The sequence below is a fragment of the Pelophylax lessonae genome (assembly GCF_965119305.1).
Source record: "Pelophylax lessonae genome assembly, chromosome: 5".
Lineage (NCBI taxonomy): Eukaryota > Metazoa > Chordata > Amphibia > Anura > Ranidae > Pelophylax > Pelophylax lessonae.
Genome location: NC_138772.1, coordinates 127763908 through 127776357, shown reverse-complemented (window position 1 = coordinate 127776357; position 12450 = coordinate 127763908). Strand labels below are relative to the sequence as shown.

Sequence of the window (12450 nt, the reverse complement as noted above, 5' to 3'; positions counted from 1 at the left end):
AATCAAGTGAAAATTAAAAGGTACTCAGATGAAAATGTGCAAAAAATATTAACACAGTAAAAAATCCCAAATCTCTGAGTGTAGTAGTGAAATGAATAGCGAATATCCTCCAACGATAAGATGTAGAGTTGTAGTCCACGGAGCTCAGTACACAAAGACACACTCATGCGCTTACCAGAGATCATAAGACAAAGAGCCTGATAACATCAATCCTAGTCAAGGCTAAGCGAATAGGTGTATCTGGATCGATTGCTGGAAAGGTCTGTGTATGGGTAAATCGCACCCAAGCTTTATATTCCCCTTAGCGATGTCCTCAAGATTAACATGCAGAACACAAGACAGCCTCCATAGCATAATATTGTAAAGACCACCGTTTATTGTAAAGAATAAAAGTACACTCACATTTAGGAGAATAAAAAGCGCTTGTATCAAACACCCGGCAAAAGAAAACACTGTCGCCAGTCCTTCCGGGTTGTTGCGTGGTGACGTCAGCACGTTAGTGCCGACGCGTTTCTTCACAGATCATTGCATGTAGATTTTACACAAAATATTTTGGAATTGGGGTTGTGCAAATTAATGCCCATTCCAGAAATAGAAGGGTTGGTGATCTAAAAGAACAGAAATGTCTTAGAAACTAAAACTTGTGTCAGTAGAACTGGGGACAATGAAGAATGAAATGAAGATACCAAAATGTAACCTGTTTATCTGTGACTGTATCATGGACTGTGACACCCCCCGAAACTGGGGGTTTGAAGGGTTAACTCCTCCTTTATGATGACTGGTCACTGAAATGTTAATGCATATACACTGTAGAATGTTATTGCTCATACTCTGCTGGTGAAAGACTAGAGTACGGGAGGGCCATCTTACTCCTGGTGTGGATCCACAATCCTGGACGGCTCAAATGCAAGTAGTGAGAAACAACTCTCTGTAGGTAGAAGACACTGTTGCTGAACCTACTGACTATATGTCTGAGCTTATTGAGCAGTGTCTATGTGGAGGACATAGACAGTGTTCAGTATGTAGTTTGTGTGGTGGGAGTGTGTGACTGGCAGACTACTGCCTCGTTTCCACTGAGCGGATCGGTTCGGGTCGGTTTGGTACGGTACGCTAATTTGAGTGTTTCCATTATGAAAGCGGCCCATACAACCGAACCAAACCGCACCATTCCTGGTCTGCTTCAGATGTAGGGCCATAGGAAATGGTACGGTACGGTTAGGGCGGAGCTACTGGCGTCACACGATAGAGTCCACTGATTGGTGGACAGGAAACCATCAATGCTCACATCAAATGAAAGAGCAAAACAAACACCTCATTTGGTGTAAACCCCGCATGGTCCCTGGTGGCCCGACTTGCAGTGGAAACGCTCACCTGAATAGACCGGACCATTCTAACCCTTCCAAACTGTACCGAACTGAACCGTTCCGCTCAGTGGAAACGAGGCATAAGGCTCCATGTACACCGGATGTTGTTAAAAGTCCCTTTGAATGCTGGAATTTTTAGGACGTTTGAAACGTCCGTTCAGTCGCGTTTGTACCCGCGTTTAGCGGGCGTTTAGGGGCGTTTGCGTTTAGAACCGTTCCTAGAGGTCAAAAAAATTATTCACCTTTAAAATGGAAAAACGCGAACGCTAAACGCGGGTCATCGCGTTCGGACGCGTTTGTGCGTTTGAAACGCCGGGAAACACACGTTCAAACTAAAATAATTGCGTTCTAAAAAAAGTCCCTGAACGCAACTGCCTGCAAATGACTGTAAACGACCTGGTGTACATGGCCAGATAAGATAACATAGAGGTGGGTTCAGGGGCTTCTGAAAAAAACGCCCAACTGCTCCTAAACGGCCATTTCCAGCGTCCCGTGTACATGGAGCCTAAGGAGCTTCTGGATGTGAAACTAGAGTGTGTGCTGGAGATGAGAAAAAGGGGAAAGACTTGTGTTAGAAGTGGGATCTTACTGGGGAAAGACCAGTTTGTGTGCTCATTTGTGTGTATTGAACAATCTGTTCAGTTTTTTTTTTTAGCTTTAGTCTGAGATTTCAGCCAGACAGAGCCTTATAGCAAGCATTGCCTGTTATGTTGTCTAAAATGCATCTGAACAACCAGAACGTCTCCTTGACATCCTTAAGTGCTACAATACATGGTTCACCTTAGAAAATTGTAAGCTTTAATTTAGCAGTCATATAGTACTAACCGACAGGAACGAGTGGTACTTTGAAAGTTTGTTACCATGTTACTGTGAATCCAAAAATTATTTTAATATAGTTTGTCTCTGTTTCTAATACGTCACCTTTCTAATAAAATGTTTTGTTTTTTTTTTTAATCTTTACTTCTAGTCTGATGTAATTCACCAAAGTGTTTTTGAGCTGATTCACACAGAAGATCGAGGCGAATTTCAGCGTCAGCTGCACTGGGCGTTGGACCCTGTTCTGCCTTCAGCAGATGCCCAGAGATCACCAGGTATAGAAATCACCCTGTCCTCCAGTTGTTTTTTTTTCATTAAGAATAGGGCTGAAACAACTAATCGACTAAATCGATAATAATCGATAATTACAATCGTTGTCAACGATTGTCATCGGTTAGTTGCTCCGTCGATTAGTTGTGCTGCTTTGTGAAGTTTCCCCGCCTATCAGCAAGCTGTCTGCTCTGTGAAGCCGACGGCTGCATTCACTGTCTCTCTCTCTCTCACAGCTCTGCACTTCCGTGACTTATCCCCCTCCTCCCTCCTCCCCCCTCCTTTCCTCTCTGCCTTTCCTCTCCGCCCTCTTGCTGATGTCAGTGAGGGAGGGAGTCATATCAAGACAGAAAAGAGGCTTCCGTAACTTCCCCCCTCCTCCCCCCTCCTCCCTCCTCCCCCCTCCTTTCCTCTCTGCCTTTCCTCTCCGCCCTCTTGCTGATGTCAGTGAGGGAGTGAGTCATATCAAGACAGAAAAGAGGACAGAAGCAGGAGAATGTGAGTGCCGAGATTAGAGCTACAGTGTCCTGTGACTGTCCATGCACTGTCCCGCCAAAAAATATAATAAAAGCTTCTCCAGATAAGAGTTAATATTCCTTATCAAGTGCAATATTCTAATAGAAAAATAAGTGATTAAAAACGTCCATATAGCACATATAGGGGGTCTTTCTATGCTGCCTATTTCATATCTATGGCTGACATGGATGTTTTTATTCACTTATTTTTCTATTATAATATTGCACCTTATAAGGAATATTCACTCTTTTATCTAGATAAGCATTTACAGTATATAGGAGCTTAATTAAGAAAAAAAAAAAAAAAGTTGCGAATATGCAGCGTGTTCCCGCATCGCATCCGCACCCCTGGCAGTTCACACTGCCATATGCGATACGCAGGGGGTGTCAATTGAATGTTAAGGACAGCCCCAGTTTTATCGCATATCGCAGTGCGATCTGACAGTTTGCACAGAATCTGATCGTACAACTGTGAACCACTGTGCGGTGCGATCCGATCCTGAGGCGGCTCATAAAATTAAGCAGTGCGCTCCGAATTACATGCGATCTCGCAAACCGCACAAGTGTGAACCGGCACTAAGTGCTGGTTCACACTACTGCAGGTGCGCTGGTTCGCACTGCACCCGCACAAAAGTCGCACATGACCCTTTTTTTCAGCCGCATCAGGATCTGATCGCACAGTGGTTCACACTTGTGCGATCCGATCCTGTGCGAACTGTCAGATCGCACTGCGATATGCGATCAAACTGGGGGTGTCGTTAACATTTAATTGACACCCCCTGCGTATCGCATATGGCAGTGTAAACTGCCTCTTGTGCAGAGGCGATGCGGGAACAGGCTGCGAATTCGCAGCCTTCCCGCATCGCACAAGTGTGACCCGGCACTTACACTCTGTTTGCTCATTATTATTTTAAATAAATGAAAAAAAGGCATATTGAGTTTTTTTTATTATTTTATCCGATTATCGATTAATCGAAAAAATAATCGGCAACTAATCGATTATTAAAATAATCGTTAGTTGCAGCCCTAATTAAGAAGGTCGTTCTTTATTGAAAGAATTAACAGCACAGGATATACAGCATAAAAAAGAAAATACAAGTATTTAACAAAAACAGATTGTAATTTGATCATTACAAACGTGAGGTAGATAAACATATACCTGCAGCTGCAGGTATTCACATATAGAGGTAAGAGCAGCAATACATGTAGACTCTTGCAGGTGAATGGACCTCCAATGAGGAGGCATCGTTGCATTATAGCACATATTCCATAAATAAATATGATGATAATTACAGCTTCTACTAAGTATTTAAAATGGCATCGTAAGGAGAGTCGTTTAGTTTAGAAAGAATAAGCTGGGTGGGCGCAACATTAATCCCATTGAGTTTGTGTCGGAGTAAATGCAATGGGTTATTATATGCTAGTCCTGGAATGTTGTAGCCAGTGGTTCCATATTTTATTATACTTGAAGGGACATCCTCTATGAAGATACATTTTTGTAGAACAGGGAAGCATTGACCTCTGCAAGCCATGCCTAGAAAGTTCAAGGAATAGCCTACACCCAGCCCCTGGCTATCAATTTCTTTGCACAAAATATGGTTTCATGAAGAAATGTAGTCATGAATTTATCTACTTTGGAGCCAGAAAATATCCCAAGTATGCAGTGTTTTGGGTTTAGAGAGAGAGAAAATACCATGGTATCATGAAGGAACTGCACTCTGTGTTGCCGATATCTCTGAATATGGCAACACACATATGGCAGGCCCATAATAAATGAAAGTGCCACGGGCAGCTAAGCGCATAGGGTTATGTGTAGAGTCAAATGTAGAAATCTGCACAGGGGTTAAGTAGGCCCTATGGATTTTATATAGTTGTGTTAAATGATCTGACAGTCTGAGAGATACCTGCCTACAACCATCTAAAGCTTCCTTCCAGTCTACATCATTGAAATCATTTACGTCAACTTGTCAGTGAGATTTAGTCTGGTGGGCAAGTTTTGTGGCTGAGGGTGTAATAAGCATATTGTAGAATGTGAAGATTCACTTTTGTGGCTGTCCACAGTATTCTGCGAATGTTGCTTTCAGCTGCAAGGTTATTGCAGTGGCTCTCTATAGTTGGTTCTGTTGACCCTTGTAGTTGTTGGGTCTTGTGGCATGGTTTCTGTTTGTTTAGTTGTTGCCCACCCTTTTTCATGTATTACTTGGGAACATCACAAGATCTATGAATACCCAGCCTGTGTTCTGTACTATACAATTAACAGAAGAGGAATTTTGACTGTATATTCTATATTCTGGAGTATGGTACAGGACACGGGCCACCCTCCTTTTATTCCTTGGTTACTCTGTATTGCTTGCTACAAAACTAAGGACTCAAAGTAGGGTAGGGTTATAGGGGAGGTACCCAGTGGGCCTGTTCTGAAAATCTTTTAATAGCGTACCTTTACCTGAAAGGTATAAGTTCAACGCCCCGCGAGAATGCATACAAATTGGCTTTGGCCTGAGTCGCAGCGTTTCCTCCTGGCCGTCAGCACCCACATTACGATGAAGCGATGTCCTGTCCGGAGCGGTGTCCACCCTGTTCCTGGTGTGGTAAGTAGCTGTCCCCCCCACTACCCCTGGAGGGTTTTGGGGTGGACATGTGCCCCTCCCTGGGATGGTCGGACCCCTGGGTTCCCCTCCCCCCAGCCCTCTAAAATTTCAGTCACTGTGGGTCTTTTGGTCCCTCTCCTCCCAGGGTGAGGTTGTAAGCTGGCTGTTGCCACGTGCTCTTAAGGGGGGCTGGTTGGAGTTACTGCTGACCAGGTTTTCCTGGTGCCCAGGGGGGGGGGGGCTGAGCAAGGTTCCCTGCAATCCTGGGGATTGGTGACAAGGGCAGGGATGTCCTCTGGGGTGGTTGTTGGGCTGGGGGAGCAAATGGTTTGTGAGGTGGCCCCTGTGAGGCAGACCACTGCCTCCCATTTGGGCATCCACCTTCCCCTTCGCTGCCCCTGGGTGGTTGACTCCACTGGGGCTCGTGTCCTGACAGCCAGGTACCCTCAAAAATTTAGGACGCTGCCTACTAGGCCATGCGGCTGAGTCAGGCACCGCCATTGGGGGGAGGCCCCAGTGCATGTAGCTGAAGCCCCCACTCTTCCTTTGGGCATCTGCCGGCCTGAGGATCCGTGCTATTGCGGCTGGGCATCCACAATAATTTAGGCCGTGGCTTGCGGCCATATGGTTAGCTTGGCACCTCCCTTGGACCGAGTGGTGCTGTGGGGGCGCTTCATTTTTAATGACAGTCTTGCTGCCATTATTGTGTGGGGCACCTGCCTTGTTTTAGCGAGGGTACCCTGCCTGCAATTCTGATCGCCGATGCTCCTTGAGGACTTCCTCTCAGGGAGGATCTGCTGTCCCACGGCTTGGCTGTTGAACGCCAGGTGCTGAAGGGTGGAGGCTTGTTTGAATCAGTGGTTCCTGCGCTGTTAAAAGCTAGGAAATCTGCCTCTAGGAAGATCTACCATCGTACGTGGAAGACGTACATTGCGTGGTGTGGGTCTCTTGGGGTTCATCCTCGCTCCTTCTCGGTGGATCAGATCTTAACCTTGCTTCAATGGAGGGTTGAACAAAAATTGGCCTTGAGTATCATCAAGGGCCAGGTATCCGGTTTTGGCGTCCTTTTTCCAACGACCTTTGGCCACACAGTCCCTGGTGCCTACCTTTTCTTCAGGGTGTCTGACATGTTGGCTCCGTTGCTGCCCTGGAATCTTAATGTTGTGCTTTCAGCTCTATTAAAGCTTCTCTTTGAAAATATTCGGGAGGTTTCCCTGCTTACGCTGGCCCAGAAGGTGGCCTTCTTTGGTGGCTATCACCTCTGCATGCAGGGTGTCAGAACTGATGGTGTTATCCTGTCATTCACCTTATGGTGCTTTACAAGGATAAGGTGGTGCTTTTTCTCTCTTCGTCATTCCTTCATAAGGTGGTCTCTGACTGTCATTTTGAATGAAGACATTGTGTTGCCTTCCCTGTGTCCCAGGCCTAAACATCTGAAGGACATTGCCTTGCATGTCTTGGATGTAGTCTGGGCAATTAGGGTGTACCTGGTAGCTACGGAGTCATTTAGGAAATCAAATTTGCGCTCAAGGACGGACCTCACAAAGGGTTGTCCGCTTCTTCTGCAACCATTTACAGATAGATCAGACAGTGGTTCAGGCCTATTGCATCAGGGGTCAGATTCCTCCTTTCCCTGTTTAGGGGCACTCTACTAGGGAGCTTGGTGTCTCATGGGCTTTCGGTCTTCAAGCGTCAGTAACACAGGTTTGCAAGGTGGCCACCTGGTCGTCGGTGCATGCACACTTTTAAAAAGTTTTGTGTAAAGTGGTTGTGTTGGCATCTGCGGATGCTTCTTTTGGCCACAAGGTTTTGCTGGCTGCTGTTTAGAGAACCTGGTCCTCTTTGAGGGTGTATTGTTTTTGAGGTGAGCTCCAGTTGTTTATGGTTCCACTCTGTTACCTGGTTGGCTATGGTTAGCCTTGGGGATTTTCTTTCTGATAGTTTTCCAACCCCTCATGTTTAACACTGCTTTGGGACATCCCAATGGTTAAGAAGAATCAGGAGCTGTGTCCGTCAATGAATGAAAGAGAAAATAGGATTTTTGACTTACCGTAAAATCCATTTCTCTGATGTTCGTTGGACAGGGATGAGCCTCCGAGTGGACCGTCTCGCTGGGACGCGAACGACCTGGAACGCCCTAAGTCGCAGCGTACCCCTTGGCTGGCAGCACCCCCACCCCGGGTTGAAGGTAGTCTGTTCAGATTAGCGCCCACCTGATATCGTGGTATGGTGAGTAAGTGCCCCCCCCCCCCATTCTCTGGCGGTCTCGGGGTGGACGTGGGCCCCTGGAGACCACATGGCGCGCCGTGGGTACCGCCATTTTGCTCTAGACTTGCTCTGCATTTATGTTAAGAAATCTTCATTGTAGTGCGTGGGCAGTCCTTTTCCTAAAATTCCCCTTAGGAATGCATGGGGTGGCCATGTTCTTGTAGACCACGTGCTGGACAGCACAGGCAGACTCTGAAGTGAATTTCACTTCCTGTGTCTGATCGTTTCATTCTGCTGTACAGATAATTTCTGCAAGCCTCCTGATTGGTTTGGTAACGTTTTTTTGGGGTCTCTTCCTCACACACGCCGACAGACTGCGTTGGGCTGGGACTTGCTGTACCGCTGTGCAGCGGTGTGATCGCGTTTTTGCGACTTTTTTAAAGCGACACTGCATTGTTTTTACTCCAGTGCAAATGGAGTCCCAGGTTAACATTTCACCTACAGGCCCTCTCAGTGCAGCTGCGGAACCCTCTGAGTTGAAGCCCATATCAAATTTTACAGCAGTCTTGAAAAGCCTGGTATCAAAAGTGGATTTAGTGTTGAAAAGTAACGTTACCCATAAACGCCCTCTGCCTTCGCCGCCTCCTGCTGTATCTTCAGATTCTGAGGCAGATATGGCTGCCGCAGACGCACCCCCACCCTGGTGGCTCTATCATCGCATTCTGAAGAGGACCTGTCCTCATCAGCCCCTGCGTGGGAAAGCGCATTGGTGGAAGCTCTTATAGTTTCAGTGCATGAAACTTTAAAAATGGTGGATGAGTCCACAGTGTCAGGAACGCAGGTTTCTTTTGGCACCCCCCAAATCCCAGAAATCAGGCAAAGTGTTACCCTGCCCATGACTTTTTGACAATATTGTCAATGAACAGTGGGGGCACATCAAGCACATGTTGGTGGTGCCCAAACGTTTTAAACGCAGTTATCCCTTCACGGGTATGGTTTCCACTCTGTGGACTGTACCACCAAAGGTGGATCACCCAGTTTCCAAACTGAATAAGTCTACTGTAGTCTTGGTGAAAGAATCCCTGGCTTTTACAGATTCTGGTGATAGACGGTTTGAGTCTCTGTCCCGCCATTTACATGTGCCATTTACAAGAAGATATGAAGCTGCATCTGTCAATGAACTTCAGAGAAAAGGATTTTACGGTAAGTCAAAAATCTAGTTTTTTCTTCTTGTTTTTTTGAGTTGGAGAGCATCATACTTCTGCTTGGCATTGACAAAACAGATTGTCAACAGATGATAATGTTACTTTAAGCCATATTTGCCTGGAATTTAGTGTGCAATAAACTAGATAAATATTTTTACTGAGTAGTGCTTGTTTATGGTAACTAAATGACTCTTAATTATGTGGTGGGTTTGTTTAAGCTTGTTTGTTCTTTAAAAAATATATAAATCACAAAGTGATTTGCTTAGGTTTGCTTGGCTGTATATGGGAACAGAATACCCAAAACTAAGGTTTAAATTTCAGTTCATGCAAAATGTGTAGATGTATTTTGCCACAAAAGATTCAATGAAAGAAAGTGCCAATGTCTGTTTGCCCTAACAATTGACAGATACTGTATATAAACTGTCAGACGTGTATGAATCTATTGTGGTTCTATTTAACACTAGAACACTGGAATGGTGTTGTGTACCAGAGCCACCTCTAGTTGCACATTCTACACATCACCAGAATATTGAAGTTTTGTATTTATCCTGAAATGTACTAAAAGAAATATATATGCTGTCGTTCTACTCCTTCTAAAAATGCTAGTTATGTCTTCATGCACATTGCCCTGTGCTGTGAGGGAACCTGAATTATTGTTGGAGCACTGAACTAGAAATGTGCACCTGTGCATGTCCCTAGTTCTTAGACCTCTCTGTTAAACAGAAAAAACTTGTCATAGTTATAGTTATTATAATTTACGCATACAGATGTTGATAGATTTGGATCCAAAGCTTCGATGGACATAGGTTAATCTGGTGACCAAGAAAGAGTTGAGCACAGGTTTCCTTTGTGGGAATTTGTTTTTAATAATTACAGTAAAATATGCTCTCCTTCATGTTAATGGTTTGGTCATTTACATGTCTAAGGAGTAAAAATTGGAGCTGTGCTTGACTCCTCCTCCTCGGTTTGATATTGCTGTCAAAGGATGAACCGTATGCAGCCTCACCATGGCTTCCATTATTTCCCAGTGATCTTCCTACAGAAGAGCCACAGACAAATGATTCTGACGTTATAGATCTTCTAATTAATGTCAAAACCCACCTCCCAACATTAGAAACTGTGAAAAGTGGTAGTAGGTCATTTTTAAATGTGTGAACAGGTGTGCCCCTAGAAACTATAGAATTTAGGCTGGAGTACTTTTTTTAATCTTTCTCAACTATGTTCTGTTGAGTTCTTGTTGAAAGGAGTGATCATTTGCCCCGTACAGATTTTTCTTTAAAGGAGTTGTAAAGTCAGTTTAGAAGTTTTTTTTTTTATCCTAATGCATTCTATGCATTAAGTTAAAAATCCTTCTGTGTGTAGCAGCCCCCCCAGCACCCCCTAATACTTACCTGAACCCCCTCTGTCCAGCGATGTCCACGAATCCCTTGGCCGTTCTGAGACTCCCCCTCCTGATTGGCTGAGATACAGCCATGGCACCATTGGCTCCCATGGCTGTCAATCAAAGTCAGTGAGCCAATCAGGAGAGAGAGAGGGGCGGGGCCGAACGGCAGCTCCGTGTCTGAATGGACACACAAAGCTTCAACTCTGCTTCGGTGCCCCCCATAGCAAGCAGCTTGCTATGGGGGCACTCGACAGGAGGGATGGGCCAGGAGCACCAAAGAGGGACCTGAGAGAGAGGAGGATCCGGGCTGCTCTGTGCCGAACCAACTGTACAGAGGAGGGAAGTATAACCTTTTTTTTTTTTTTTAAACTAAACTTTACAATCACTTTAAATCTGTGTATGGTTTTTCCAGAAAAATTAATTAGGATTACAACTTTATCTACTCCTAGAATAATAAAAGATTGATTTTTTTTTTTTCTCTGCCAAGGTGACAATGGGTTCACAATGATGACGAACTTGTATAATCCTGACCAACTTCCACCTGAGAATTCATCCTTCATGGAAAGAAACTTTGTCTGCAGGCTAAGATGTCTTTTAGATAATTCCTCTGGATTTTTGGTATGGGACCTCTCCTATTTTGCAACCAAACAAATCATAGAATAACATTTTTTTTTTAATAACACAAATATGTAAACAGTTTATTTTATGTTAAAAAAAACCTACAGATTATTTATGATTGGTAATGTATATTGTTTTTTCATCATTTTTTTACACCACCTTTGGGCACGGTCTTGGATGCTGCCTGGTGCACTGTATGACTTCTGCTTTTCTTGCTAGAATTGGCAGCCTGCACATATTTCCAGTGTGTGGAGAAGCTCTTTTGACCTGACCTCATGGCTTTACCGGCATCTTTTATATTGTTGATACATAATAAGCTTTTTTATTTATTTTTTTAATGCCAGACTGTTAATTTAGTACACAGTATGCAGAAATCAGTGAATGTGCTTTTCCTATGAATTTCTATGACCTCTTTGGTTTTCCTTTGTTTGCCAGACGGTTCACAGGAAATGGGTAAAATAGAATTACTGATTATGAGCCTCTCAGTTTTTCCCATAATAGTATGTTCTCATGTTTTGCTCCAGGCTATGAATTTTCAAGGACGTCTGAAGTATCTCCATGGACAAAACAAGAAAGGGAAAGACGGAGCGCTAGTACCCCCTCAGCTTGCACTCTTTACCCTGGCTACACCACTGCAATCACCTTCCATATTGGAGATCCGAACCAAAAACTTTATCTTCAGAACGAAGCACAGACTAGACTTCACCCCAATAGGGTGTGATGCAAAGTAAGATATGAAGATTTTCTTTAAATCACTATAGTAATGACTAGCAGTGAATTTGGCCCCTGTGGGGCCTTGTTCTGTGTGTGGCAGGACCTTTAGAACCTTATTCTGGGATGGCACTGACAGATGATACACTAGATTGTATAGGAGTAATCCATATGCAGCTAACTTACCTCACCCACCCTGTCGGTGGGTGGCTGGGGGCAGATATGCTCAGAAGTGGGCAGACCTCAAATTACATATGAGAATATTTACTAAATGAAACACAGATAATTTTATTACAGGGATGGGTACATTTTAGGCACACATTTTTTGTGTGGCTGGGTTTGTTTTATTTACATCACTTTTTTACAGGATGTATGTATATCAGGGCTTGACAAATTTTCCTGAAATCTAGGAGCCAGCTAAAAAAGTTAGGAGCCAGTTTTTTTTTTTAAACTAACAACCAAACTTTTTTTAATAAAACGGATACTAAATTTACACATAAATATGACTAGAACCCCACTCTCCTCTATAGCACAATTGGATGAAAACAGACTGTCTGTCTCTTTCCATCCGATGCCATCTGATCCGATCCACGGGATGGATAGAAAATAGAACCACCATCCGTCTGCTTTTGGTGGACAGGATCAGATGGCGGCAGATTACTGCTTCATAGAGGAGAATCAAGGGTCCGATCAAGTCTGCCAGAAAAACTGACAGGCGGACCTGATCAGACAGCCCGTGTGAAAGGGGCCTTCGGCTGTGGCATGGCGATG

The 12450-nt window shown here is 44.3% G+C and overlaps 1 protein-coding gene across 2 annotated transcripts in view; it reads left to right on the top strand.

The window, feature by feature from the left end:
* The window catches only part of AHR (aryl hydrocarbon receptor), a 214296-nt gene that overhangs the window by 179077 nt on the left and 22769 nt on the right, over nt 1–12450 (top strand). For both annotated transcript variants that reach the window (XM_082258401.1, XM_082258400.1), the window contains exons 5-7: nt 2332–2455; nt 10838–10968; nt 11493–11695. In XM_082258401.1, coding sequence (XP_082114527.1) covers nt 2332–2455; nt 10838–10968; nt 11493–11695 — 458 coding nt within the window. The remainder of the gene's footprint in view (nt 1–2331; nt 2456–10837; nt 10969–11492; nt 11696–12450) is intronic.